The sequence below is a fragment of the Lolium rigidum genome, chromosome 7 (assembly GCF_022539505.1).
Source record: "Lolium rigidum isolate FL_2022 chromosome 7, APGP_CSIRO_Lrig_0.1, whole genome shotgun sequence".
NCBI classification, from domain to species: domain Eukaryota; kingdom Viridiplantae; phylum Streptophyta; class Magnoliopsida; order Poales; family Poaceae; genus Lolium; species Lolium rigidum.
Window position 1 is genome coordinate 96,510,391 of NC_061514.1, and position 27,994 is coordinate 96,538,384.

The 27,994-nt window shown below is 44.7% G+C and overlaps 5 protein-coding genes across 5 annotated transcripts; 3 read left to right on the forward strand and 2 right to left on the reverse strand.

Annotated features, from left to right (window-relative positions):
* Window positions 1–8,249: 8,249 nt before the first annotated feature.
* LOC124676398 (calcium-dependent protein kinase 13-like) lies at window positions 8,250–12,686 on the forward strand. The gene is made up of 7 exons (XM_047212469.1): window positions 8,250–9,081; window positions 9,774–9,917; window positions 10,003–10,155; window positions 10,259–10,374; window positions 10,863–11,030; window positions 11,628–11,852; window positions 12,392–12,686. Exons 1-7 carry the CDS (start codon window positions 8,331–8,333, stop codon window positions 12,512–12,514), a joined length of 1,680 nt encoding a protein of 559 aa, XP_047068425.1. The 5' UTR covers window positions 8,250–8,330; the 3' UTR covers window positions 12,515–12,686.
* A 542-nt stretch (window positions 12,687–13,228) lies between these two features.
* Window positions 13,229–15,920, reverse strand: LOC124678722 (pentatricopeptide repeat-containing protein At3g26782, mitochondrial-like). The gene has a single exon (XM_047214585.1). The coding sequence runs from the start codon at window positions 15,918–15,920 to the stop codon at window positions 13,272–13,274; it is 2,649 nt and encodes an 882-aa protein (XP_047070541.1). The 3' UTR covers window positions 13,229–13,271.
* Window positions 15,921–16,098: 178 nt separating this feature from the next.
* On the forward strand, window positions 16,099–19,680 carry LOC124676109. Its single transcript, XM_047212190.1, has 6 exons — window positions 16,099–16,270; window positions 16,672–16,732; window positions 16,861–16,996; window positions 17,153–17,480; window positions 18,495–18,623; window positions 18,887–19,680. Exons 1-6 carry the CDS (start codon window positions 16,180–16,182, stop codon window positions 19,387–19,389), a joined length of 1,248 nt encoding a protein of 415 aa, XP_047068146.1. The 5' UTR covers window positions 16,099–16,179; the 3' UTR covers window positions 19,390–19,680.
* On the reverse strand, window positions 19,671–22,262 carry LOC124676110 (protein MULTIPLE CHLOROPLAST DIVISION SITE 1-like). The gene is made up of 4 exons (XM_047212191.1): window positions 22,056–22,262; window positions 21,327–21,493; window positions 20,344–20,731; window positions 19,671–20,086 (listed from the first exon to the last, which is right to left on the reverse strand). The coding sequence occupies exons 1-4, from the start codon at window positions 22,260–22,262 to the stop codon at window positions 19,892–19,894; spliced, it is 957 nt and encodes a 318-aa protein (XP_047068147.1). The 3' UTR covers window positions 19,671–19,891.
* Window positions 22,263–24,136: 1,874 nt separating this feature from the next.
* On the forward strand, window positions 24,137–27,835 carry LOC124676200. The gene is made up of 4 exons (XM_047212270.1): window positions 24,137–24,631; window positions 24,730–25,092; window positions 26,611–26,964; window positions 27,052–27,835. Exons 1-4 carry the CDS (start codon window positions 24,281–24,283, stop codon window positions 27,604–27,606), a joined length of 1,623 nt encoding a protein of 540 aa, XP_047068226.1. The 5' UTR covers window positions 24,137–24,280; the 3' UTR covers window positions 27,607–27,835.
* Window positions 27,836–27,994: the final 159 nt, after the last annotated feature.

A 27,994-nucleotide genomic window follows, 5' to 3' on the forward strand; every position in this document is an offset into this window, starting at 1 on the left:
GACCATCCGTGGGCATTGGCTGACCATGAAGACCGTGCCTAGAGGAATACCATCTTATTTTCATGTAGACTTTTTAAAATTTGGATGTAATAACTATGACTTCGTTGAAACTCTTTATTTTATTATTTTCAAACATCATAATTCATGCTGACGCGGAAATGCGTTGGGACCGCTGGAGGCACCCCCAGATGCAAACGGACGAGCGGACAAAAACTATCTTTTCCGCGTCTGTCGCGCGACAGAAACGGACGCACACGGACAATTAGACTTTCGATTTGCGTGGCTCGTTGGAGATGGCCTGATGAAAATCTCGGTGGTGACGGCTCGATCCTTTCGCGCCGACGGCCTTGCCTGCCTGCCCTGCCCTGGTCGACATGGACGACAGAAAGAAGATATGACCTTTACGTATGACATCACGGTCCATCCAGATAGGCTACGCCAGCACGAAAACAACGGAGCAACAGTATCCAAGGAAACGCAGTCACCACATTAATCCTAGCCGTGCAACGGGTACGCGTGCTGGTTGGTTGCGGTCGGTCAAAGATGCGCAAGTCGTCCAAGTCAGCCAAAAACGCAAGATCGTTGAGTGAACTCTTGCGCCGACCTGATATAGTTGTACGTTGAAAACCGGGCATAGACCGTTAGTTTTTTGTTTTGAACTTGGTAGGAGTAGTATGAACCGTGAGGTATCCATACTCTCCAGAAGCTTCGTCGCTCGCGCCTGGAACAAATGTCCTCGTGCTCCGTTTTCTTCACCCCTCCACGGCTGTGTGCTCACGAGCTTTCCCCGGCAGGACGGCCAGTCAGGCAAGCAAGCAACTTTATCTAGCTGTAGGCAGCTCCGAACAAGCAAACCGTCCCACACCGCGAGAGCCACAGTCACCGACAGGTGGGACCAACTTCCCACGGGCCCATGTACCAGCGACAGGGAAATCGGTGGCGGCCGGTCGACGCTACAAGCGGAGGGAGAGAAGCATCGGCGCGGGCCGCACCTAACCTGCCGGCGCGCGCGCGCACGTTGCCTCGGGGCGCGCGGTAGCCCAGTTGGGCGCTTTCCGCGCGGCTCGCGGTCACGCCCACACCGGCCATGTGGGCCCGCCCGCCCGTCCCAACTCTCGCTAAAAATCCGGTTGGCCCCACCTCCCAGCTGCCCCGAGTTCAGTGTACCTGTCTTCTTCGCAGAAGGCCGAGGCGGGGGACGAACCCCTGTGCGGCTGTGCCGACCACCTTCGCGTCGACTTCCCCCGCCGCCCGCAAAAATCCAAAACAAAAGCTTAACGTTACTGTATATATACTCCAACTAAAATAAGTACTTTTTTAAAAAAAATTGGTCATAATTTACTTAGCTTGATTTTTTTAGCGATGTTCATTGAAAATAGAGGATTATATGGGTCTCTATGCGCCCAGGGCCGGCTCTATATTTTTCGGGGCCCTAGGCGAAGTCGACAAAAAGGCCCCTTAAAGCTAATATATAATATGCACAACTACATAGTTATCCGATGATTATTCATTGACCTCAAGATCTGCATTTGTATTATCCTCATAATATTGTCTCAAATCAGATATTTGCCTTTGATTATTGTTGTTGATATCAACACTACTTTTGCTGAAAAATAGTTATTTAAAACACTTCTTCACTACTCAATACACAAATTCCCTCGCTTTATTTTAGTCCTTTTCGCAGAACCTAACAATTATTTTGGTATTTTAACACCTATTACTGGCAAATAAATTTACATGAAATTAGAACCCTAATTGGGATTAAATTATACTCCCTCTGTTCCATTCTATAGTGCCTATAGATTTTTGGCACGGAAATTAGCGCAAGAGTATTTTTTACCCAAGACCCCTAGTTGAACGATTTGAGATCACCGTAAAATTTAGGGAAATCCATATCTTACTAACTTACCATAACAAATTTTGGACCTGAACAATTTGGGAGCTGAACGGGGAGGGTGTAATTGAAAAAAAGCTAAGCTACAACCTTATATTCTGAAACAAATGCCAAAAATCTATAGGCACTATAGAAAGGAACGGAGGGAGTAGATTTTAGACAAAAAATTAGACAAGAGATCATGGACTATGACAGGGATGTCGGCGACTCGACGTGATTGCGTGAAGTACTGATCGACTCCCGATGGACTTGGCCGTCTGCCGATCGGCGAGGCGATCAAGCAGGGAGGAGCAGCGCCGCCTATGACATTGAGGACGAGGAACGAGGAAGGAGGCGTCAAGGCGACCAGCGACCAGGCGAGGCGTACGAATACGAGGGAGAGAGACGAACAGATGAACCACGCCTCACTCTGATTGCTTGTGTAATTGTTTTTTTTAGGAAATCACTCGCTCGGTCTAGCTCCATCGCTCGCTGTAGTGGAACTACTCCCGATGCGATGGACCGATCGGATGGATCGCTTGCGTGCTTGCGTTCGCTGGACCTATCACCTGTGCTAGAGTTTTTTTTTCTTCAGCCGTAAAAGGAACCGCGCAATCTAGGGCCCCCTCATGGCCTGGGCCCTAGGCCGTCGCCCATGCCAGCCATGGGTCAGGGCCGGCCCTGTATGCGCCCGGCCCTACTTCTCTCGAGACCAAAATCCCATTACAACATGTACGCTTCCCCTTCATGACCTAATCTTCAAGCTCGCGAGTGACAGGAGCCACTAGCCACCACCACGTTTCCATCATTTCACTTCTCCCCCTCTTTCCTCCGAAGGTGGCCGAGCTCTTAGTATATGAGGTATAGCCAGTAACATCGAGAAACTAGTCGGTGACGGCAAGTAAGTGGTAAATGACGGTGGGAATCGAGTTCCTGGATGCGGGAATGGAACGTGAACTTCGCAAACTTACTTGATTTGAGTGGGGTAGCGGCTAGACGGGCGATCTGGGTTGAACGTTTGCAACCTTTTTTACCTAGATGTAGTAGTTAATCGGGAGCATACACATTAAACTGGCCGTCAGAGCGATCGGTCGGGCTAAAGGATTAATACAACCGATTAGAGGTAGTCGACATAGTCAAGCACCTAGTAGCGACTAATCAGCCTATTAATCACTGGTTCAAACGATTTTTTTAAATAATGGCTAAAATAAACTAATCAAGCAAGGTTCGTGCTAAGAGCAAGTACAATAGAGTCCAGTCAGCTGACTATAAGACATTAAATAATATATTTTAGATGAGTTGGAGGAGAGAGAAGAGGGGAGAGAAGGGAGGTGGGCTACTATGCAATAGTCAGCTCTTGCACGTGCTCCTAGGCACTTTGTGAGAGTGAAAGGTGGGCCATATATTAGTAAAGTACTATATTCTTATAGCCAACTATTGTACATGTTAGCTATATGATGACTACAAATGATATGACATCTTGTTATAGCCAACAGTTGGCTACCAGCGGAGGGAGAGAAGCAACGGCGCAGGCCGCAGCCACGGACGCACCTAACTGCCGGCTCGCGCGCACGTTGCCTCGGGGCGATTGCGTCCTTTCCGCGCGGCTCGCGGTCACGCCCACACCGGCCATGTGGGCCCGCCCGCCCGTCCCAACTCTCGCTAAAAATCCGGTTGGCCCCACCGCCCAGCTGCCCCGAGTTCAGTGTACCTGTCTTCTTCGCAGAGGGCCGAGGCGGGTGACGAACCGCTGTGCGGCTCTGCCGACCACCTTCGCGTCGACTTCCCCGCCACCCGCAAAAATACAAAACAAAAGCGAAGCGTTACTGTATATATATACTCCAACTAAGGCTGCTCATAGTAGGGAGTAACATAAGGTGGTGTCATGCATAAGTTACTAGTCTATGTTACTACCTTCATAGTGGAAAGTAACTTAGAGATGGTATCATGCAAAGTCTCATTTATTTGTTAGTAGACTCATTTTATCTTGGGGTGTGTGATGTTATGGTAACATAGCTAGTTACCACCTCCCTCTCTTTCTTCATTTATTGCTATGCCATGTCACCAAAATACATTGAAATGTGTGATGTTACTACCTAAGTTACTCCCACTATGAGCAGTCTAAAACAAATATGCTTTCCCTTATACTCAGGAACGGCAAACTAGATATATATCTGTCTATATAAATTGAATCAATTAATATAAATCGGAGGAATACTTTGTTTTTTTCAAGGTTCTTACTCCTTACACTCTATACACACTCCAAACAAAATATCTATGGCATTGGAAAATATTTTTTGCGGTCAAAAAATGGCACTGCCGCTGGGGATGGTACCGACGCATAAGGACATGCAACCATTTTTCGTGTCCATCACTGACACAAACAGACACAAATCATGTCCAAAATGCGTCGGCCCGCTGGAGATGTTCTTATGGCTAAAAATAGACAACAAAATCCTGTACTTTTTTTCTCTCTTTCCTACCCACATGTCAAATGGTAGAGTTGGTCTACGTGGGTGAATTTGAGGACCATGCCGAACACAACTATTTTCATACGGCGGCCTTTTCAGGATTGATGGAGTACTTTTTTTAAAAAAATTGTCATAATTTACTTAGCATGATTTTTTTAATTTTTTTAAGCGATGTTCACTGAAAATAGAGGATTATATGGGTCTCTATGTGCCCGACCCTACTTCTCTCGAGACCAAAATCCCATTACAGCACGTATGCTTCCCCTCCGTGACCTAATCTTCAAGCTCGTGAGCGATAGGAGCCACTAGCCACCACCACGTTTCCATCATTTCACTTCTCCTCCTCTTTCTTCCGAACGTGGCCGAGCTCTTTGTATCTGAGGTATAGCCAGTAACATCGGGGAACTAGTCGGTGATGACAAGTAAGTGGTCAGTGACGGTGGGATTCGAGTTCCTGGATGTGGGAATTGAACGGGAACTTCGCAAACTTATTTGATTTGAGTGGGGTAGCGGCTAGACGGGCGATTTGGATTGAAAGTTTGCAACCTTTTTTTTTACCTAGATGTAGTAGTTAATCGGGAACATACACATTAAACTAGCCGTTAGAGCGATCAGTCGGGCTAAAGGATTAATACAACCGACTAGAGGTAGTTGACATAGTTAAGCACCTAGTAGCGACTAGTCGGCTAATTAATCACTGATTCGAACGATTTTTTAAATAATGGTTAAAATAAACTAATCAAGCAAGTTTCGTGCTAAACATAATGGATGGCAACGGCGGGCGAATGTTCGCTCCGTGACACCACGGATGCAAAAATTGCTAGGTTAAAATCTGTTGTAGGTTTCGAAAAAAAAAATCTGTTGTGGATTGCGGCAACTTTGCTAACCACCTTACATTATAAAATCCTACGGCTCCCCATGTACATGTTCGTTCCACCGGACTAAAATTCTCGCCTTTAATGAATACTACCCCATTTTTTATCAATAAGGCGTATATTACTTTTGATGAGTCGAACAATGTATAGTTTCACCAAGTATTTATAAAGAAATATCAATATACAAAATACAATATCAATATCAATAGATACATCATGAAATATATTTTCACGTGATATACGTAAAATGTCATATTTATTAATAGAGTTTTCAAAAAGTTTAGTGAAATATTCTTGACTTTTCAAAAAATATACAAGTCTTATTAATTTTTTTTGGAGGTAATACAAGTTTTATTCATTTTTTTGAGGTAATACAAGTCTTATTCATTGGTGGTTGTGACGCCCCAGAACCGGTATCCTGAGGATTCCAGCGATCCCCCCGAAATCCGCACGATATCGATTCAGAGACGCCCTCCGACACGACGTGCACGACGAATCACACACGTGATGCCAGAGGAATTAACACGAGCGGTAACATTACAACAGGATTACAATAGAGCCCACAAGAAATATATATTACAACAACAACTCCAGCGAGTCAAGATACAAATATACAATACAAAGATCCGAATCATACAGAAGATCGATTACGTCCGAGTACGGACAAGATACAAATTAGACTAAGAGTCCTGAAGATAACCAGTGGTGTCCATAACCTGCCAAGGCCAAGCCGGAAGGGTAACCTTGCTAACGTCGTCATCTTGTACCTGTCGAAGTCGGGCCATCGGTTTCCGACAAAAGGGAGGAAACAGAAGAGAAAGAGAAAATGTGAGAGTAAGTACCAAGGAACGAACTCCGGCACGTACTTAGCGAGACTAGAAATGGCTATGCTCGCCGGGCGAATATATCACCTGGGGCTATATGGTAGGTTTAGCGGCAGCAAAACTATAACCAATAGAGACACGCTACAACATCCATCTACTCAGGAAAGATAAGAGAGCGCACAAGGTAACAGATAAATACTACACAAACATAACCTAGCCGATTACACATATCCTCTTCAACAAAGCGAAGAGGCAATGTAAAAGGCACTCAACGGTGGACAAGTTTTATTAGGTATCGGTTATAGTAATGCTATATTACTACACAAGTTATTATCAGATTATTAGCAACAAGATAACGGTGTAAGTTGTTCTATGATCAAGCTATACAATTCCAAGTCGTCCATAACCGCGGACACGGCTTATCGATAAGATGTACACCCTGCAGGGGTTGCCCAAATGTAATCATACGCATGCTCGACCCGCTTCTTACAGGCGATGTCTCACAACAAGACCGTTCCCAGTTCAACAAGAAAGTCTAGGGGAGCCACCCAACTAAGTTACCCGTGACGAAGTTCGGCCGTACTCCGAGACGGACTCAGAGGTTTGCGTCGGCGGCTAGGCGTGCACACCACACGCTTCGCTAAACGTCCCACAAGGTACAGTACAGAATATAAACACCCGAAGGCAACAGGAAGTAAACACCCGAAGGCAACAGTATATAAACATGCATGCGCCAAAATAAAACCAAGGTTGTGGCCCCCTTTTCAACTGACTTGAGACAAGGTAATGGGTGAGGGGGGTCCCAATAATCGTCCCCACGCATGGGTAGAGCGCCCAATCTCGGGACAGATAACAAGAACTCGGGTCCTAGGGGACATTAGCGAGTCAAAATTCCGATGCTTTCGCAAAGGGGCTCACAGATGCCTCTGCTTACAACTTTAGTTGTTAACAAATAAGTAAGGCATGTGTATCTTCAACAACTGATATAGCATGTGATAACCTCCTAACAACCCAACATATCCCGATAACAGATCGAGATAAACAATAGAGGCTAAACACGCCTACGACTTGCAAGGCTCAAACATCAAGCAACAGCTATGGGTAAGGAATGATACATATAGGATTATTATGGTAACAAGTGGAATAGGACACGTGACTCGATAAAGAAGCGCAACCTATGTATAGCAGTGCGAGGGAGAAAAAACGGAATCCATCTATACCTGCTTGGTGGGGAGGATGACTTGAACACCACCAGCGGTGGGGGCTGACCCTGGACGAGGGAGAAGGGGATTCTGTTGGGTAGTAGTCGTAGGCCTGGCTGGGCTGCTGCTGGACTGGCCTGCGCCTGTGGAAGAAAGCAGAGAAAGGCCAGGGAGAAAGAGAAGGCCGAGGGAGAAAGGGAGAAGTTTTTCTTTTCTGTTTTACAAAATCCTTTGACCTTTATTTTGAAATCTGTTTTGAATTTGAGGCTAAGGTGAGAGAGAGATTTAAAAATAGTTTCAAATTATTTATTTTATTATAACCAAAACAAAACACATTATATTCAAAAACTTCTTTGTTGAAAAATATTAATTATAAAATAAGTAATATGAGGGAGAGAGAGTTTAGGGTTTTATTAGATGGAAAGGAGAGAGAAGGGTTTATTAAAACCATGTGAGAGGAAAAGATCGATACTAGGGTTTATAAACTAATTTTATTTTATTTAAAACATGGATGATATGATGCATGATGCATGACGATGCATAAAGAGAAAAAGAACAAGAAATTCTAATAGGGGTGCTACCCTGAACCGTTACCGTGGTGGTGGAATGAAGGGAGTATAATTTGCCAACATAATTGACGGCGTTTTTTTAAATTTTCCCCCGCGGTCGCACGGCCGTCAGGCTGACTGCCTTGCCGTGGTACAATCAACGACGCCAGCGTGCAATGACTCCCTGGGCACGCCTATCTCCACTGAAGACGGGGTCCGGGCCAATCCAATCCAATCCAGTCCAAATCGAAATAGCAGTAGCTGTTGCTCCGCCCGCTTTCCCCAAGCCCAAGCGAAACGTGACCGGGTGGGGAGAAGACGAAGCCGCCGTGAAGCAGCCTCTCCTCGTCCTGCTCCCGCTCCCGCTGCTGCTGCTTTCCCACCTCACCTCCCTCGTTAAATCCATCCTCCCCCACGAACCCCACCCAGCTCCTTCCCTCTTCCCCACGCTTCCCTGCTCCCCTCCACTCCACCAACCCAACCCCAACCCAACCGCGCGCTGCCCGGAGCCTTGATGCGGCCTCTCCCCGCCGTTTGATGGGCAACGCATGCGGCGGCTCCCTCAGATCCAAGTACCTGCAAAGCTTCAAGCACCCCGCCTCCAAGCGCCACACCGACCCGGACTACGACGCCCACGCCACCGCCACCGCCGCCGCCGACTCCCCCAAAAAACCACCCCCCACCTCCACCCCCAAAACGGACCCCCACGCACCCGCCCCCGCGCCGCCCGCCGCGGCCATGAGGCGCGGCGGCGGCGGCGCAGGCACCCCCGTCGACCTCGGCTCCGTCCTCGGCCACCCCACGCCCAACCTGCGCGACCTCTACACCCTCGGCCGCAAGCTCGGCCAGGGCCAGTTCGGCACGACCTACCTCTGCACCGACATCGCCACGGGCGCCGACTACGCGTGCAAGTCCATCTCCAAGCGCAAGCTCATCACCCGCGAGGACATCGACGACGTGCGCCGCGAGATCCAGATCATGCACCACCTCTCCGGCCACCGCAACGTGGTCGCCATCAAGGGCGCCTACGAGGACCCGCTCTACGTGCACATCGTCATGGAGCTCTGCGCCGGCGGCGAGCTCTTCGACCGCATCATCCAGCGGGGGCACTACAGCGAGCGCAAGGCCGCCGAGCTCACGCGGATCATCGTTGGGGTCGTCGAGGCCTGCCACTCGCTCGGGGTCATGCACCGCGACCTCAAGCCTGAGAACTTCCTACTTGCGAACAAGGATGATGACCTCTCGCTTAAGGCCATCGATTTCGGGCTCTCCGTCTTCTTCAAGCCTGGTGAGCTGCGCTGCTGCCCTGCTGCCCTGCTGCTGCTTACACTAATCCCGATTTAGTCAACGATTGCGATGTATTACTCCTCTTACTCGATTGTTTAATTAATTGACCTTAATTAATTGGTAGTAGGAGCGAAACCAACTAATTCCAGCATAATTGCGCTTGCATCAGTTCTGTTTTGTTCCTGTACCTCTGTTTTTATCCGTCCTCGTGGGATTGGATACTACTAGGTGCTTCAACGGAACCTTTTCTGGAATCATGGGCACTCTACTATGCCAGGAATGGTAAATACTGCTCGGTAGCAACTCTTACGTGATGACGCTAGACAAGATTCCCCTAATTGGCATTTGGCAGGGCTCAAATTAATGCTTGCGTGATTGTCCTTATGTTTGCGTATTCGTGGTTGTAGAATTCAATAGTATATGGATGGTCACTATAACATTTCTGCTAATGTGGTTTCACATTACAACTTCCCCTAATGCATGCAGCTTCAGACTCACTGATAACAGCTATTCTCTAGTACCAAGTATATCAATCATCTGCTATTGGTGTATTTTGGGAAAGAATATTCCATGGCAGTCTATTCTCGAGTCTACATCGGCCTTTCTTTTGCCTCATATCGTCACCGTAGACATTCCTGATGCACTCTGCATTCGTGCCTCCCTTTCTCATTCTTTTTATTCTATTCCTTTCAGGTCAAATTTTCACCGATGTTGTCGGAAGCCCATACTATGTTGCCCCAGAAGTGCTGTGCAAGAAATATGGACCAGAAGCTGATGTTTGGACCGCTGGTGTAATTCTCTACATTCTACTGAGTGGTGTACCCCCATTTTGGGCAGGTAATTGTCTTTCTCACCCTTCAGTTAACTTGGGAGAGTGTCTTCGGACGAATGCAGGCTGATCTTTTGAATGTATACAATGCAGAGACACAGCAAGGAATATTTGATGCCGTCTTGAAAGGTGTCATTGATTTTGACTCTGAGCCCTGGCCTGTGATATCTGATAGCGCAAAAGACCTGATAACAAGAATGCTCAATCCACGCCCTGCGGAACGCTTGTCAGCGCATGAAGTTCTATGTTAGTTTCTTCCACTACTGTACACTCCTGGTTTCAATGCATTCATTTCACTTGACATATTTGCAAAAATTGGGCAAAAAATAACACTTGAGCTTCCATTCAGGCCATCCATGGATTCGTGATCATGGAGTTGCTCCTGACCGTCCTCTTGACACAGCTGTCCTGTCTCGCATTAAGCAATTCTCTGCAATGAATAAGCTGAAGAAGATGGCCTTGCGGGTGAGTTTGACTCTTTAGGCTAAGATTTTAATTGCCAGTTTTGGATCCATGATCTCACGAGAGGCTATTTTTAGCGTTTAGCTCTTAAAGAGCCGCTTGTCTGCTCTGTCAGAATTGATTTACGCATGCTTTCACTTCCAGTTGGTTCTGTTTATTTTACACATGCAGTCTGATCTTCTCGATAATCTTTATTCATTCTACGCAAAATAGTACTCATTGTTCCATTGCTTCTGTTTGGGCCATCCAATGATTTTTATTGAGATGTGACATATTCATTAAAGTGCTTATCTGACCGGATTCTCATTATCTAGTTTTAATAGCAGTGATATGCTTGAGCTTATGCTTTCATTCTCCCCTTGTATGAGATATCAAAATGACCTGTATAGAGCCCGCAAAAAAAAACTGTATAGGGTTCTGAAATATGTCTTTGTGTGAAGCATTCCTTGGGGAGTTATGCATTAATTGACATCTGGTGCTAATTCTTCCAGGTAATAGCTGAGAGCCTGTCAGAGGAGGAAATTGCAGGGTTGAAGGAAATGTTCCAGACTATGGACGCTGATAACAGTGGTGCAATTACGTATGATGAGCTCAAAGAAGGCTTGCGAAAATACGGCTCCACACTGAAGGATACCGAGATACGTGATCTTATGGAAGCGGTGAGTTAGTTGAACATAATACTGGGTTGGATTTCTGTATCTTACATCGAGTCGCCCTAGGCTTTAATCTCTCTGAAGAAAATGCCTATTGGTTCAGTCTTACAAAAGCTTAAGTCTCTGAGAAACTTGGGCTGCCTCTGTCCATCTCATAGACTACGAGATTTTATGGAACAATTGAAACTAGGACTCTTAAAATGAATTCCGTTCATGTTCCTGTTGCAATTTTTGCTGGTGGTGTACTTTAAAGAAGTACAGAATATTACATTTCTGGTTTGCAAGGCACACATGATTAGGAAGCATGCAATAAAAGTACAGAACTGTACATTTCTTATACGCAGAACTGCATTCTTGAGAGCAGCTAGCTAAAGCACCTATCTGTTGATGTCTCATACTTCCATGGATCTGTGCTTATGCACCAGCAAATCCGTATCTGTCAAAGTAATTTTTTTGAGTGATTGGTGTACCAAGTCTACAGAAATTTACTCTATTGTGTGATAAATTCAACCTGGTTTTATGAGAGCTGGAGGCTTTGAGAACATTTTATAACATGGTAAACAAAGAAGCTTACATGTTCCTTTTCTATTGTTGATTCATTAGGCGGATGTGGACAACAGTGGAACGATTGACTATATAGAGTTCATTGCTGCAACATTGCATCTGAACAAACTGGAGCGCGAGGAACATCTAGTGGCAGCCTTTTCATATTTTGACAAAGATGGAAGTGGCTACATCACAGTGGATGAACTGCAGCAAGCTTGCCTAGAGCATAACATGCCAGATGCTTTTCTTGACGACGTCATTAAAGAAGCCGACCAGGACAATGTAAGTCTCCTGTTAAACTTAATTCTACATATTTGAATTCTAAATATTGTATGTATTTTGGTTACCTGTTGTCTATTACTGTCTCCATAGCTGGGATATGTACAATCAATGTTGGTGGGATGCAATTAAGCTTCCAAGACAACAAAATTAGTTGTATTAAGGTTTCCAGTATTTGGAAAAGGAACATACTATCTCAACCACATTACCACATCGGTTTAAACCTCTCGAGACTTATAATTATGATAAAATAATTTTTCGGACTGGGAGATATATTGACCGAAACACTTGCCTAATGAATTTTCCATGAAGCTACACACTTATTTAAGCAAGGTTAGGAATTCATTTTTGGAAATTACAGTGGACATAGATTAATGTCATAAGCTGCTGCTCCAAAAGACAATTTGGCCCAGAGAGGCTGTCTTTATTAACTAACATAGCTCATTTGCTTCACTCATTGATGAATGCTTATGGTTCTGTTAGTAACAAAAATAAGTTAGTTGCATGACTTGCTTGTCCTGATTTCGCCCTTTTTTTATCAGGATGGCCGCATAGACTATGGAGAATTTGTTGCCATGATGACCAAAGGCAATATGGGGGTGGGGCGAAGAACAATGAGAAACAGCCTGAATATCAGCATGAGGGACGCACCTGGTGCAATCTAGACTTCCACGATGTACAGCTTGTGGCTTTAGCTTCTTCCTGCCTTCCGGCTCTACGAAACCTTCCTGCAATTTTTGATTGTTGTCAATGTCTGTGTGGATGTGTGTTTCTGGGGATTCTGATTTAGCTCGTCAATTGATTGGATGAAATGCATACTAAGCTGGGTTGATATGATCTCACACGTTACTGCTGCTTAATCCCTGCAATTGTTCAGTGAATTACCTTGCACTATACATCTACGTGGAATCGTTAACTCTTGAAAAGCCTTATCCCAATGAAATGTGTACATTTGATGATCCGTCCTGGACGTGATATTACTCCCCTTTTTTCTCTATTGCATGTGCTGTGATATTCTCTGGTATCCCTGCTGTATTCTTTACACTTAGTTAGCTTTCACATGGGTTTTAACTTTTAACTCAACGCTTTCAAGGTTCCAGGAAACGAAGTGTGGTGAACCTCAGGGACATAGTAGAGAGAAATAAAAAGCAGAGCAAGCAAACTAGTAAACATACTATTCCTCTTTGGTCTCAATGATTCTGATGGGCTACAGAGGAAAAAAAACTGCTTTCACGTGAGTTTTAACTCAGAGCTTTCAAGGTTCCAGGAAACGAAGTGCGGTGAACCTCCGGGTCAGGGAGAATGGGAGATAGCAGAGAGAGAAAAATGCAGACCAAGCAAATTAGTAGACATTTTTATTCCTCTTCGGTCTGAATGAATCTGATGGGCAGAGAAAAAGAATTACAGGGGATTCCTGCCGTCTCACCAGTAGTCCCCACAAGAGCAGGAACCACCTTTGAAGTGGTGAAATCGAACAGCATCTCGAATCACAAACTCCCGACCAGTCACCGTTGATATCAACTTGATCACCGTGTGGCAGTCACTGCAAATGCGCAGGTTCTTCATGATGTGGATAGGCATCCAAGCAGGCAAGTTCATGATCCCAAAAGCCACAGCCAGCTTCTCGCTGTGATGAATCTCAGACCGCAGGGACTCGGTCCTCACATATCCAAGGCGTGCGATCTTCTCCATCAGCTCTTCCAGCTTCTCCCGAATCACGATCACTTGAGGGTGGCTCACATCTTCTGCTTTGAAGACGTGAACTTTGTTATTAACTTCCATCCAGCTATAGCCGGGATTTTTCTTTATCCCTTTATCCCGCATTAGTTTCCTGACTTGTGCGGAATCATCTGATTTCCCAGCGTCAGCATAGATCTTCGCCAGAAGCATGTAGCCTCCAGAATCAGGCGAGTTCAGGTCGAACAAGTTCTTAGCTGCCAATTCTGCGAGGTCGTTGTTGCCATGCGTCTTGCAGGCACTAAGAAGAGCCCCCCACACTTCAGCGGTTGGTTTCATGGGCATCTCGTCGATGAGATTCTTGGCTTCGACCAAAAGCCCTGCGCGGGCAAGAAGGTCCACCATGCACGAGAAATGCTCCAACCCTGGAGATACGTTCTGGTCTCTCTTTAGCATATCGAAATAAAATTTCCCCTCCGGCACGAGTCCAGAGTGACTACAGCTTGACAGAACTGCAACGTAGCTTATGTAGTCAGGTTTTGCCCCTTTCTTCAGCATATCATCAAAGATCTCTATAGCTTGCTTCCCCATGCCATGCTGTGAATAACCGGTGATCATAGCATTCCAAGAAACCAAATCCTTCCTAGTTAGGAACTCAAATATTTTTCGAGCATCTGATATCCTTCCGCATTTGGAGTACATTGTGATAACCGCATTCACGACCGAGGTGTCTAAGATGAGTCCAACCTTTACAGTATGGCCAACAATCTGATCTCCAAGTTTATTTGCACCTATATCTGCACACCCTCTGAACAATGTAACATAAGTAACCCAGTCAGGTTTCACATCCTTCTCGGTTAGCATAGCACTATACATCTTGAGGCCATCTTCCTCAGCTCCATGTTGAATATATGCCCCCAACATTGCATTCCATGTAATGACATTCCTTGTGGACATGCCATCAAAGAACTGGCGAGCCTTCTCTATATTCCCCGCTTGAGAATACGCAGTAAGCATGCCAGTCCATGATACAATGTCCCTTTCAGCCATCAAAGTGAATACAGATTCAGCATTCTGGAGATTGCCACACTTTGCATACATGGAGATAAGGGAATTGGAGATTACAACGGCTCGAGTGTGCGCAGTTTTCAGGCAAAGAGCATGCAGCTGCCTCCCAAGGCACATATCCATCCTGTTAGAGCAGCCACTTATTATAGTTGCCAGTGCAAACTGATCAACTTTCATCAGCTCAGCTCTCATCTGATTGAACAACTCCACAGATTCACTGAAACGACCATACTGCAAGAATCCACCAATAAGAACTGTCCACGCCACATTGTTCCGGTCACGTAACGAACTGAACGCCCTCTTTGCTTCGTTAAAACAGCCACATTTTGCATACAGTTCAACCATAGCACTGGCGACATATGGGTCAATGCGTGGCAGGCTGCGAATCACCTGAGCATGGAGCTGCTTACCCCATCCGAGTGAAGACAATTTCGCACATGCAGTCAGAGAACTAGTGTACGTTGTCGAATCAAGACGCACACCTTTACTGTGCATCTCCACAGCCATGCGGAGCGCTTCTCTGGCTCGCCCACTTTGAGACAATGCGGACACCATCATGTTCCACGAAACCACATCCCGTTCAGGCATGCTGTCGAAAAGCTCAAGAGCATGATCAACACCGTACGACTTGGCATACCCTGCCAGCATACTGTTCCGGCAGAAAATAGTAGGGTTTTTGATCCGACTGAACAGCTTCGAAGCGAAATCCACATCCCCACACCTCACAAACATGTCAACGAGGGCAGTCGCAACCTCAGGGTCATCCTGGAAATCAAACTGGGTAAACAGCCCAAGCAGCTGCCGTGCCACTCCATGGCACCCGAGAGCGCCGCAGGACTTCATGACGCAGCCGAAAGTGAACGCGTTCGGCAAGGAGTCCCCGCATTGGCGCATGGACAGGAATGTATCCAGAGCGTTCGAGAACTGGCCGCTCTGGAAGTAGCCGGACATGAGGGTGTTCCAGGAGGCGACATCCCTCATAGGCATTCTACCGAACAGCTCCGCCGCGTCGGTAAGGTTGCCCAGCTTCGCGTACCCGTTCATCATGATGTTGTGGGTGATGACGTTGGGCTGCGCGATCTCGTCGCGCAGGAGGCGTCGGGCGTCGGCGAGGGACCCGCAGGAGAGGTAGGCGTGGAGGAGCGTGTTCTGGAGGAAGAGCGCGGACGCGAGGCCGACGCTGACGAGGCGGCCGTGCAGCGCGCGCGCGCCGGCCAGCCCGCCGCGGCCGCCGCACGAGCGCAGCGCGTCCGCGAGCGCCTGCGTGATGGCCATGTGGGAGGCGGCGGCGGGAGACGGCGGTGGCGGCCATGGGGGCGCCACCATTCAAACGCAGGCGGGCCGCAGTGGAAGTGTGAGGAAGACGCGGAGCGGACGATGACAGGTGGGACCGAAGCTGAGCAAGCCTGGCCAAAAGGTTTCAACTTGCAATGTGTGTCCTAGACGGGAAAGCGTAAAGTATTCGTTTCGTTGCTGCTTACGGCCTCCTGCTCCGTCTTCCTCCGCTCTGATTCTCTCCTTGCTTCCTGGTCGCCCAGCGAGGAAGAGCAGCGTTAGGGTACAGGGTTCGGTGCTAGGTAGGGGCATGGAGGAGAGCGGAGACGGATCCCTGGAGGCGCGGCCCGGCATCCTCCTCGTCGGCGCCCCCGGCGTGGGCAAGCGGACTATCCTCTCCCGTGAGATCTCTCTCCCTCTCGCGGTTCTGTGTCTTGCTCTTGATTAGGATATGAGATATCGAGCCTGTATAGCAGCATCCGTTGTTTAGGGCTCAAATCCGCCGTTTCCCTTTTGTATCGTGCTGTTAAAGAGGAGAGATTCCGTGATCCGCTGGTGATTAACTGATTATGGATTTCAAAGGGAGGAGTTAATTTGGAGTTGATGGGGAAGGAGGGAATATGGTGCTGTAGCTGATAAATTAGTACAACCATTTCCAGTTTCATCAATGGCTCGACAATTTCCTTGTCCTGTGGAGATTTAGGTTTATATGCCTCGACACATCGTGTATGTTCTACTATTCTGTGATCGGTTGGGCACCTCTTGTATATTCTGATAATTTCCATATCGTCATGGACCGCAGGGTTGCTTGCGGCTGAGGTACCAGACACACATGACTTGTCATCAGGAGTGCTGTGCCAGGGGTATGTGACTGAACTCCTGGATGGCAAATTAACTTGTTGTGTAAGAGTGATGCAGTGTCAGTATAGAACCTAGTTGCCAGTTAAGATGATACCTGACAGAATCTTGTTTGCTGTTGATTGGATTCCAGGTGGAAAATTGACACCAAGTATTACTCTGCTGATCTTTCCATTTGGACGGCGCATCTCGAGGAAGGGTTTTCTGTTAGCTCGCTCCCTCATCTAGACCAATTGGCTGCTCTTATCATGGTCTTTGATATGAATGATGTAAGAACAGTGATCCCATCACACTTTCTTTGATTCTTACTGCCATTTTTAGTTCTATTTTCAATTTCTCATTTATTAACTCTTTTAAACCTTGTAATTTACAGTGTTCAATTATTTGATCCCAAAGTACCGCTAATCATCTTAGCAATTATGCAGGAATCCTCGTTCCTTGCCCTCCGAAACTGGGTTGAGAATATTGATATTCAGAGGTTTGAAGTTCTCCTGTGCGTAGGAAACAAAGCAGATCTTGTACCTGGACATGCTGCGCATGTAGAATATAGAAGGCGTATGCAAAGGATTGGCGAATCGAGTGCTGATCCCCATCCTGAATATTTTGATTTTGGGATAAATGAAAATGAAGGTTGTGGATTGTTATCAGAGGAAGAACCGCGCATAGAGATCAGAGACTCCACTTCGCAATGGTGCATTGACCAGAATATTGAGTATATCGAAGCTTGTGCTTCCAATGCTGACTTTGACAAATGTAAGTGGGCTGCAATTTTCCAGCATAACCCCATTACTTTTTACAATCATCTCGTTCACATCAATGTGACCGTCACCGGCTTCTCTTTCCCCCAGATATCAGTATACTACCGTGAGTTATTAATTGAGGACCAGTTAATTACTTGTGTACTTAGTCGATAATAATAAAGCTCATCCTCATGCCAATTAGTTCTTCTTATGACAACTTGAGTGTGCTTTTTGTTATACTTACTTTTGCATATTGTTTTGGATTACATTTTAGGATGCCATCCACCTGCTTTTCATTATACTCCCTCCGATCCATAGTAAGCGTCGTGGTTTATTATGGATCGGAGGGAGTATACTTTATCTTTTGACAATTTTCTGTGGCGATTCCAATCCTTCGCGGAGGGCCTAACTTCTGTTAGTGGCATTATTAGCTGTGCTTCTTAGTAAAGCTGTGGTCATGAGCTTCTTAATACAAAAGGACATCTAAGATAAACTCCTCTGGGAAAATGCATCTATCTGAATCATTTTTGAAAAGATTTAAGCCTTTTGTAAGCCTAAGATTAAGCCTGACCAGATTGGGCCTTTGTAGACTTCTATTTATTATTGAACATTTTAAGGTGCTTTCTTGAGTAAGCGCTAAGCAGTATTCTGGAGGTTGACGTAGTACCCAATTAACTAACAGTCAATTTATTTATTCTGTATGTTGGTATTGGTCTTATTTTTGGAAATGAATATGTTGGTATTGGCCACTTGGTTAAATTGCATTTTTATTTTATTTTATGTGGGAACCTGCAAATTTGAGAATGCAATTCAGGTGCATATTGTTTTATACTCTATTACCGTTGAGTGGCTGATTCACATGTGTGGCATCCATGGTTGTTTCTATTATGTGTGTTTTATGGGTTCTTATTCTAATTGTTTGATGGAGTCTGATGAAGGGGGCCTATATTCTATCCAAAGTTGAATATTGGGTTCATTTAACTAGATCTTGGATTCTTAAGTGACATCTGTTCATAATTACCAACAGGCCTATCAGTGGATGGTGATAGCCAAGGCGTAGAGCGACTCTTTGGAGCCCTTTCTGCACACATGTGGCCTGGAATGATTCTGAAATCTGGAAATAAAATAACTACTCCATCCTTGATCGAAAAAGAAGGTGAGTTAAATCAGGAAAATAATGTACTTGCAGTTTGTACCATATACCAAAATCAGCATCACGATTTTGTGATGCTCTAATGCGCCATTCTTGCTCTAACAAACAACCATATGATGGCATTAAAAGCCAGAGTAATTTAGGTTATTAGGATATATTGCCCTCTACGGAACATGTGCTCTCGAATATTCACAAAGTGTGGTACTTTGCATTATAGTATGTAGAACCCTGTATTTGCCCTTAATTATTCAGTTTTCTTTGCACAGAATCTACAGATGACGAACTGAATTATGAGTTTGATTACGAGGTCCTATCCCATGCATCTGATGAGCAATGGGAATTTGTTGGTGAATCCAGTACATCAAGAAGCTTGGAAGGATTAAATGAAGCTAAAGCTATGCAGGAAAGCACACATCAAGATGTGAATGGCAGTGCTGATTCTTCGTCGTCCAACCCTCTTCCAAATGACAGATCTACAGAATCTGCTGAAGAAAATCCTGTAGCTAAGGTCCACACAACCGAGGATAGTAATCATGTGGATGGTTCTTCCAAGGACCAGCAAACTGCCACCCTTGAGGTTAACAAGCTACTTGAGGACGATCATTATGGCCTAGATGATCTGGAGCGACTAATGTCAGAGATTGGCAACATGCGCTCCAACCTAAGGCTCGTTCCTGATTTCCAAAGGAGAGAGATGGCTGCCAAACTAGCCATGAAAATGGCAACCATGTTCGGTGATAGTGATGACGAGGGCTTTCATGCTACCTAAGTCAACTTCTTATCTTCATGGAATTGCAGCCTATGACAATATTGTTTGTAAAGCGAGATTAGCATCATGCAACACAGGGCATTTTTTGAATCATGATGCCATTTCCCACCCGGGAAATTTTGTACCTCTTTTTTCTATATAGAATATGTTCTATATAGAACATATTTTGTTATAGGATATGTTCTGGATCATTATGATTCTAATTTCTCTTGAATCAACTGGCAAATGTATGTGTAACTTATCAACCATTATCTTACTTCTGAGTTGCGCAAAAAATAATGTTCATCTGGAGATCTGTTCACAAAGAAAACATTAACGTGCACATGGAGATATTCTCACCAAGAAAACATCTACTCCCTCCATAGTCAATTAATTTGGGACGGAGGGAATATTTACAACAACACATTGCTAGTCACTAGGTAAGCCTACTGTTCCAAAATTCGTCTATCTACAGCTAAAGCCTGAGAAATGAAATGCATGAGGGTTTACACAATTCACAAATTTATTGTTCCTCCAAACTTTTTGATTCTGAATTGTTGTCAGAGGTTTGCTTCTCAGGCTCTAAGATTGATTGGCCGTGTTGGTTATCCACCATGTCAGATTCATAGTGCTGCAGATCCCTAGACGGCTGGTCTGATAACCTTAATGATCTCTCATTACGTTGCACATTCCTTGGACCAGAAGAGAATGGTATTACCTGCAAAACATGGTTGAGATCATGGAGGGTTAGTCTGGAAGACTGGTGGTAAAACAAAACTAGACTGACATCGATTCAATTATAAGACTGAGCTTCAAACTTCTAAAAACAAGCCATTATCCTGACCGTGGAGATCCGCAAAAAACATAACATACGCCTACATTTGAACATACTATGGTAGTTTTTTCTCTGTTCGTTCTTGATTGTGACATTAGGCAAATTAAGAATATCATTCTTATTGGTTAGCAAATACTCACATCATTTGAAGCCTCCAGCCTTAACCGCAAAGCTTCATGTTCGGCTTTAACACGGGATGGAACGCCATCCTTTTGATAAACATTCTTTTTGGCAGTCTCCTCATCTACTTCAACTGAGCCAGCCGCAAATGGGTGGTTTCCTGGAATCCATCTGACTGTTTCTGGATCGACATCTGGTGGTAAGGGATCCCCTTCTTTAAGATACACAGTGGGCCTTTTCCACTGATATGCATGTGATCTCCTTTTCTGATGCATTGCCTGTTGTTCATTTGTAAGACGAACAGGAGCCAGGCGGTACTCCTTGCCAAACACTTCAGCAGTAGAAGTACCTTCATCGATCTTGACTAACGGATTATTGAAAGGATCATTGTATACTCGTGGTTTTGCACTGCAGGAGTTACCTTGGTCAAAATTATTGCACGATTTAAAAGGAGAATCTTAGACCATTGCAATAAAAGGGCATACGGTTTTCGTTATCACTAAGGTTTTATGGAACATGAACACTATCATTAGTGGCTTGGAGTAATATTTCAATTGTCGTAGCACTCAACAAGTTTGAGGTGTGGATTTAGAATGGCATGAAGCAAGTTACTAGACACACAAAACACATGGAAATTGTGCACCCCCTATATTAAGACCATTAGAAGGGCAACCAAATCATATGGTGATATCAATCCATCAATGGTCGAATGGTGGTGGTTCACATGAACAAGTTATATCATTTAACAATGTTGTGTAAACATGGTTCAGAACACAAATAAAATTCTCAGAAAAACAACCAATTCCAAAGTATAACGTCCAAAGTGCATCGACTACAAATTCATTTTAATTTAGACAAAGTAAAATGCAGTTGAATCACATATTCGAATATAAGAAGGTTTGTATGCTGTTGTCAGAAATAAGTCCCTAGTAACATATGGAAAACTATTGTGGATACTGCAGAAGATAATCAAAACTGAAGTTACACAAGATGGAAAGACCTCATCCCACGTGGCCCTGATTTTAGATGCCCGCGCCTTACTAGCTCAGAAACAGAACCACTGTTATCCTGCTGCCGAGTTCTTATAATGATCTGTCTTCCAACAGCAGCCAAAAATGCAACGCCCAAACAGAAACCGGCAACAGAATTTAGTCCAATGTTTTTCCTGATCTGCATGAAGAGATAAAATAAGAGAGTGCTTGTTACGCAAAGATGGAACTACACACGATGTCACGATATGACAATGAGATGGTAAAATACTGGGTACCAGCGAAGTGATACCTTGCAGGCCTTATGCTGTAAAGAAAGAAAGGCCATGCAGAATACCTCAAGCTACCCAGAATGCCTAAAACCGCAAAAGCCATGCCACAGCTTAGCATGCCGCCTTTCCCATTACTTCTTTGCATTTCAACAAACCGTCAATTAGACCAGTTTGTATTGGGCATCGATCCAGGCTAATTCCAGTCTACAACTTGAGCATTTTCATACATAATCACAAGCAAAGAAACTAAGAATATATGCTACACATCTAAGCAAAGTTAACTTCTTCTATACTAGGCTAACATAATTTCAGGAAAGAGAGTTCTATAAAGTTTATATTGCTCACTCAAGCGTGGCAATTCCTGCACAACGACCACTATAACCTAACACCAGCCACAGCTCAGACCTCACATGAGCCAACCCCTACAGCCGAAATGTGCTGCAATAACAAGCAAAGGAAATGCGGCGTTACCGAAACAACAGCGGGAGGCACTGAAGCGACGAGCGCCCTCAAATCCCCCACCCTCCTCTCCAGAGCCGCGACCCTCCGGTCCCCGTCCGGAGCGCCAGTCGTGTCGCTCGAAGCCCTGACTGGCCGGGACCAGCTCGTCCTGACGAGGGAGGGACGGGGCGGGACTAGGCGGAAGGAGAGGGAGACGGCGACGGAGGCGGGCGCCATTGCCGTCCTCGCATGGACAGGGCCGGCCGGAGACTGGAGGTAGGGGATGGAAGCAAGCGGAAATCGCCGAGTGTCACTTGTGTCGGGCCTGGGTCTGGGCCTCGGCCCAAACGAAACCAACGGCCCACGGTCCGATCGAGTTTGGAGGCTTGGACGGTTCCATCGGAGGATATGGTGATGCTGGACCAAGCGATACCGGAAAAAACGTACCACGCCATCCGGGATCGGATCCCCCACCCACTCCTACCCTACCCAGCCGGCGAGCGGAGTCCGCCGGCCGCTGTTCGCCGGCCGGCCGGCAGGCGATTCCCACCTCCCCGTACCCGTGCAGCGAAGGAGCCCGGCGGCGAGCGGTGCGCTGGTGTCCAGCAAGTTATTTTTCCCCTTACCGGACGCCCCGTCTTCGTCCTCTCCCTCAATCGCCTTGGGTGTAGGCATTTGCTCTACCGAAGGTACGATTGTAGCTCATTTGATCGATTTTGTGATTGGGCGTGTGGTAATTGTTAGTAGTAGATATGGGCGCTTACATGCATATTTACAGAGGCAATCGATATTTACTCAATATATTTCTCGTAGCCTTAGGGTTTCCCCTCCATACATTTGCCTTTACTCCCAAATGCTGCTGTGCGTCGGTACATCTTAATGCCTGGAGGTTTAGACATGTTGCTGCAAGAAGTTCGGTTAATTTTTTTTTCTGTAACCTTCCTGACGCTTGCACAATCCTAGTCATGGTTTGCTGAATTCTCTGCATAATTTTAGATAGTGCTACTCCTAAGTTCCAATTTTCAGTGACTTGCAGTTGGTTTTGCTGCATGATTTAGAAATTGCTGCTCTTATTTATAAATTTCTGCATGACAGCCTTATATAAACAATTCCGGCTTGGTCTAATCTACGGAAACTTGCACGTTGTGTAGCTTGAAATTTCAAATCCTTGCTGTATTGCACTTCTCGGCTTTTGTCGTGCATTTGTCATACACAGACTATAGATGGATATAAGAGGAAGCTTATAACGAGAAGGATGCCGATTACTAGGGTGGCTGCGTTCGTGGGTGCTTGTGTGGTGTAGTGGCCTTGTTTTCCTAGTCTAGACTACCAAAGGGTACAGATGCTGTTACATACTTGCATATGATCCAGTTCAGGAAATGGACAAAAACAAAATTCACTGTGTAAATGATAAGATGTAAATGAATGCTGTAACTTGTTGGAAAATGCTATGGCTTACGACGGATCATTTCTTCCAGTGGTTTCAAGTGTTCATGAAGGGTCAGTGCCCTGTCATACTATACATGTATGTGTTGAGGAGCAAATTGCTGTGTTTTGTAAAACAGTTAGACTCAACTTTCAGAATAAGTTTGCCCGCACCAGCTGCAATAGGGTTGGTGAGCCAGTTGGTCAGCACCGCGTTGGCTATTGTTTAGCTTTTGCGTCATTTTGATGTTCTCTTCGAATACAGACATGTTTTGACGCATGTTTGAGGGAAAAGGGGGGCTTGCTGTGCTAGGGAACGACATAAACAGGCCATCATTTCAGTGCACACTGCAACAAACACTGCAAGCAACTCAAGATGGGATTCATACCTCAAGGCATGGCAGCCAAATACTATATGGTATTAGTTCTAGGATGGAAATATTGTTATTTCTTGTGATGATCTGCATCAAACTGGACTGTTTAACACTGGGTTCTGCCTCAAGGGTTCAACAGTTTCATTGCACTGGAGAGTACTTATTTTTCTATTGGAGAGTAGTTGGACCCCCCATAGGTCGCAAAGAGGGTGAGTAAAATATGGAAAGACTTTGAGAACCACTATGGCCATTAATTTATAATACCTTTGTGTAATGCTGTAAAATCGTACTATAATGTTGTCACGGTATTTTACTAGACATGATGTATCATTTAACTATCATTTTCATGCTACTGTTACATTTTAACTTTGCTGATATTTTGACTTACATGGTAAAATAGTTTTGTGAACGAATTTCTTGCTTTATTAACTAGATCTGTTGTTATTATGGTAGGGGATGGACTTAGCACAACATGTGGCTAACATGTCTGATAGAAACAGTAGCGGCAAGCAAGCTGTTTGGACAAGTGCCATGTCATCCTTTGTGCTTAAGTTCATGGCTAACCTAGTGGCTGGTGGCACGAGAACCACCAAGGGTTTCAAGGAAGTTCATCATATAAGTTGTGCCAAGGCTTTGAATGAGTTTTTCAGAATAAATTTAACTGCCATTCAAGTTTCTAACCACATTAGAAAGTGGAAAAAGAAATGGGGGAGGATTAACAAACTGAAGAGCTTAAGCGGTGCTATTTGGGATGAGCATACATGCACCATTGTGCTTGATCAGGAGCATTACACGGGTTACATTAAGGTAAGATTGCACCATATGCTTTCTTCACTTGGTGGTGGCATTGTTGTATCTATTTTATCGATTTTGCCTCATATTTCTTGTATTATATTACTTGGCAGGACCACCTTAGTGATGCCGACTTCTTGAACATTCCAATTGAACACTATCATGAGATGGCCACAATTTGTGGCAGTGGTACTTCAGGTGTATATGCTAGGGGAACCAGTGAACCTATTGCTACAGATGTGACTGAGAATGAATCTGAAAATGGAAAAAGCAATGGAGAGAGTGACTCTCTTGCTACAGATGAAACTGAGGATGAAACTGAAAATGGAAAAACCAATGGAAGGAGTGACCCTCTTGCTACAGATGTGACTGAGAGTGAAAAAACCAATGAAGAAGCCACAAAATGCTTCACTAACACTGAGGTAGGGAACTTTGGTGATCCCACTGGCAGTGTACCATCACCAAAGAAGGCCAAGGTAAACAATGATAACGGCATTCTCGAATAAGAATTGATTTTAGTTGTATATTTTCAGCTATAGCTGGTTAAGTTTTAACAGGTTATTCGACAAATGGAGTAGTTGCTAATTGAAATGTGCTAGGTTACGAACCTTCACAGTTAGTACCACTTGTTAAACTTGTTGCCCTGCAACTAGCATCTGAACCAACTTGTGATCTACCGCTGATCACGAATTTGTTTCTAAATTATGCTTAGTAGTCAATCACTTGGAGAAACGAGAAAACGGATGGTGCCAAGAAATGGTGACGATTTGGCAACTTGCTAATATTAGACTTGACCCTTGATGGAACAGTTCTTTGTCATGTTTGCTTCATCATGGTACATACAACACATACCTCCAAATCTCTGAAGATAATGCCTGCTGGATGTCTTGATTTTTCTGTTTGAAATTTGAATGCTTCAGGGCTACTATATTAAACTTCTATTATGAACCTACTTTCTCAAATAACATCTTATTTTTCCCAGATGTCTCATTGATTTTATCTCTACCATATGGTACTCCAGCTACACAGCCAGACATGACTAGATCGCATATAAGTCTTCTGCTAAATTCTTTCATGCACAAGGAGTTGCAGCACACTGTCACAACAGAACAAATAGAATACAGATTGCTGCAGTCAGCATTTTGGTTTTTGTTTATTAGATCTCTCATAAGGGACACCACTTATCTACTTAGAGGTCCTCGCCATTGACTGTCCAGGGTTAGCGTTCTGAAAGGGATATTAACGTCCTATAGCCACTGATGTAAAAAATGGAGTGACAATTCAAAATCCTGGATGATGCAACCCCATTCTCCCCGTTCACTACTCAAGTGGATATTGTCATAGTTGCATCACAATGGGGTTCATTTGCACAGTAAGGACTAATGAACCACCGCTTTATCCTACGGGAAGGTGGTTGGGCACCTCAGACATGTAGGTCTTGGGGAAACATCTGGTGGAAAGCAAGGAGCAGTGGAAACTCCATACCACCTATAATAGTTTATTTTCTTACCAAAAAATAGGTTGTTTCCAGGGTTGATGCTCTATACTCGTGTGCAGTTTCAATTGCAGACTCTTAATCATGTCGGAGATAATGTAAAAAAACAAATTCAGCATACGTCCCAAATGAAGTTGAATTCGAACTTGAAATTTCTACATGTTTATAGAACATGACCTCTTCAACATGGTTTCCTTTTCCACCGGACATTTTCCCGTAGATTACAAAGGAGAGCAAGCACATGATCATGGACACATACTCAATTTTGACAATTCTTGCCAAGAAAACATTGGAAGAGTGTCAGATTATGTTGCTATTTGGTTAGGGAATGCACTTGGAACAGATCATGTTGCAATTCTGGACAATTCTTGCCTGTATGTAAATTGTTGTTATTACCATTTTTAATTTTCTGTTTGCACAGTTTATATGATATTGTTAGCAGATTATGTTCATTACCATATTATTGTTTTCTAACCAGATCATGTTGCTATTTGGTTAGGAAATGCACTTGGAACAGCATGCAGATAACATGGGAGGTAACGATGATGGTGGTGGGGTAGTTGTTTGGGCAAATGCCACGTCGTCCTTTGTGCTTCAGTTCTTGGCTAACCTAGTGGCTGGTGGAATTAGACCCCCTCATGTTTTCAAGCAAGTTCATCTTAAATGCTGTGCGCGGGCTTTGAGTGAGCATTTCAGGGTTCAAGTGAATGTCACACAGATTTCTAACCATCTTAGGAAGTGGAAGAAAATATGGGCAAAGGTTAACACGCTGAAGAGTGTAAGTGGCGCTCTTTGGGATGAGAGTACTTGCACCATTGTCCTTGATCTTGAGCATTACACAGCTCACGTTAAGGTAAGATTGTGGTGAGGTGAAAGCTTATGTTGTTTTCTTGTTTTGGTGACATTGTTGCATATAAATATCTTATATAATTCTTGGCAGGACCACCATCATGATGCTGACTTCTTGAACACTCCAATTAAGCACTATCGTGAGATGGCGACAATCTTTGTCAAGGATACGACTTCATCCAGGCCTGCTAAGAGTAGCAGTAAGCGTCTTGTTAGAAGCTTGACTGAGAATCTAATTGAAAAGGAAAACATGGATGGAGAGAATGACCTTATTGCCAAATGCGTTGAAGAGGCCACAATGTCTTTTACTGACTCGGATGAAGGGAATGGTGATTCCTCTGGCAGTTTACCACCGCCGCCAAAGAAGGCCAAGGTAAAAAATGATGAAAGCATGCTTTGTACAATGACCCGTACTCTTGACCGGCTCACACAAGCTATAGAGAAGTGCAGCAAGGTAGATACCGATGTCCCTGAAGACCTTTGGGCTAACATGAAGGATCTCCCTGGGTTTGAACAGGAACATCTCGCCCACTACTATGCTTATCTGTGTGAGAATCCTGTAGTTGCTAGAGCATTCTACAAGCTTAGCTGGTCCCCAAAAATGATTTGGGTTGCTAGGTACATCAGGAACCACCTTTCAGCATAGTACCTACTACTTTACCAAGAGTGGGTTATCGTAGTACTTTCTTTGTGTAGTTTTGGCATGAACCAAAGCATAGAACTGTGGCTGATGCTAGAAAATCTCATGGTTAGTTATGATATACTGTACCTGGAGTTGGAGGATGTCACATGCCGATTGCTTGTACTAGATCAAGCAGGCATGGTAAGATTAGCCAGGAAGGCGCAGTAACTCTTCTCTGATGTTTTAACTGTTAGTCTTTGTCAGCTCAATTGCTCATTGTTGCCATATTATTGGTATGCTTGTTGGGCGTGATTAAGCTGCTACATGTACTTGTGCATTCAGACTTAATAATTAACAAAGACACATTTTGTAAGCAAAGGAGAGTTTTAATCTTGCAAGCACTACATAATAT

What these genes read in the sequence shown, in the direction of transcription:
- LOC124676109 (XM_047212190.1), top strand. Translation starts at nt 16,180, where the DNA reads ATGGAGGAGAGCGGAGACGGATCCCTGGAGGCGCGGCCCGGCATCCTC. An exon ending in CAATGCTGACTTTGACAAAT is followed by an intron (nt 17,481 to 18,494) that starts GTAAGTGGGCTG and finishes AATTACCAACAG; the next exon opens with GCCTATCAGTGGATGGTGAT. An exon ending in ATCCTTGATCGAAAAAGAAG is followed by an intron (nt 18,624 to 18,886) that starts GTGAGTTAAATC and finishes TTCTTTGCACAG; the next exon opens with AATCTACAGATGACGAACTG.
- LOC124678722 (XM_047214585.1), bottom strand. Translation starts at nt 15,920, where the DNA reads ATGGTGGCGCCCCCATGGCCGCCACCGCCGTCTCCCGCCGCCGCCTCC.
- LOC124676110 (XM_047212191.1), bottom strand. Translation starts at nt 22,262, where the DNA reads ATGGCGCCCGCCTCCGTCGCCGTCTCCCTCTCCTTCCGCCTAGTCCCG. An exon ending in TGCCTCCCGCTGTTGTTTCG is followed by an intron (nt 21,494 to 22,055) that starts GTAACGCCGCAT and finishes CTCTTCATGCAG; the next exon opens with ATCAGGAAAAACATTGGACT. An exon ending in GGCTGGAGGCTTCAAATGAT is followed by an intron (nt 20,087 to 20,343) that starts GTGAGTATTTGC and finishes CATGTTTTGCAG; the next exon opens with GTAATACCATTCTCTTCTGG.
- LOC124676200 (XM_047212270.1), top strand. Translation starts at nt 24,281, where the DNA reads ATGGACTTAGCACAACATGTGGCTAACATGTCTGATAGAAACAGTAGC. An exon ending in ATTACACGGGTTACATTAAG is followed by an intron (nt 24,632 to 24,729) that starts GTAAGATTGCAC and finishes ATTACTTGGCAG; the next exon opens with GACCACCTTAGTGATGCCGA. An exon ending in CATCACCAAAGAAGGCCAAG is followed by an intron (nt 25,093 to 26,610) that starts GTAAACAATGAT and finishes CTATTTGGTTAG; the next exon opens with GAAATGCACTTGGAACAGCA.
- LOC124676398 (XM_047212469.1), top strand. Translation starts at nt 8,331, where the DNA reads ATGGGCAACGCATGCGGCGGCTCCCTCAGATCCAAGTACCTGCAAAGC. An exon ending in TGTACCCCCATTTTGGGCAG is followed by an intron (nt 9,918 to 10,002) that starts GTAATTGTCTTT and finishes TATACAATGCAG; the next exon opens with AGACACAGCAAGGAATATTT. An exon ending in TACGTGATCTTATGGAAGCG is followed by an intron (nt 11,031 to 11,627) that starts GTGAGTTAGTTG and finishes TTGATTCATTAG; the next exon opens with GCGGATGTGGACAACAGTGG.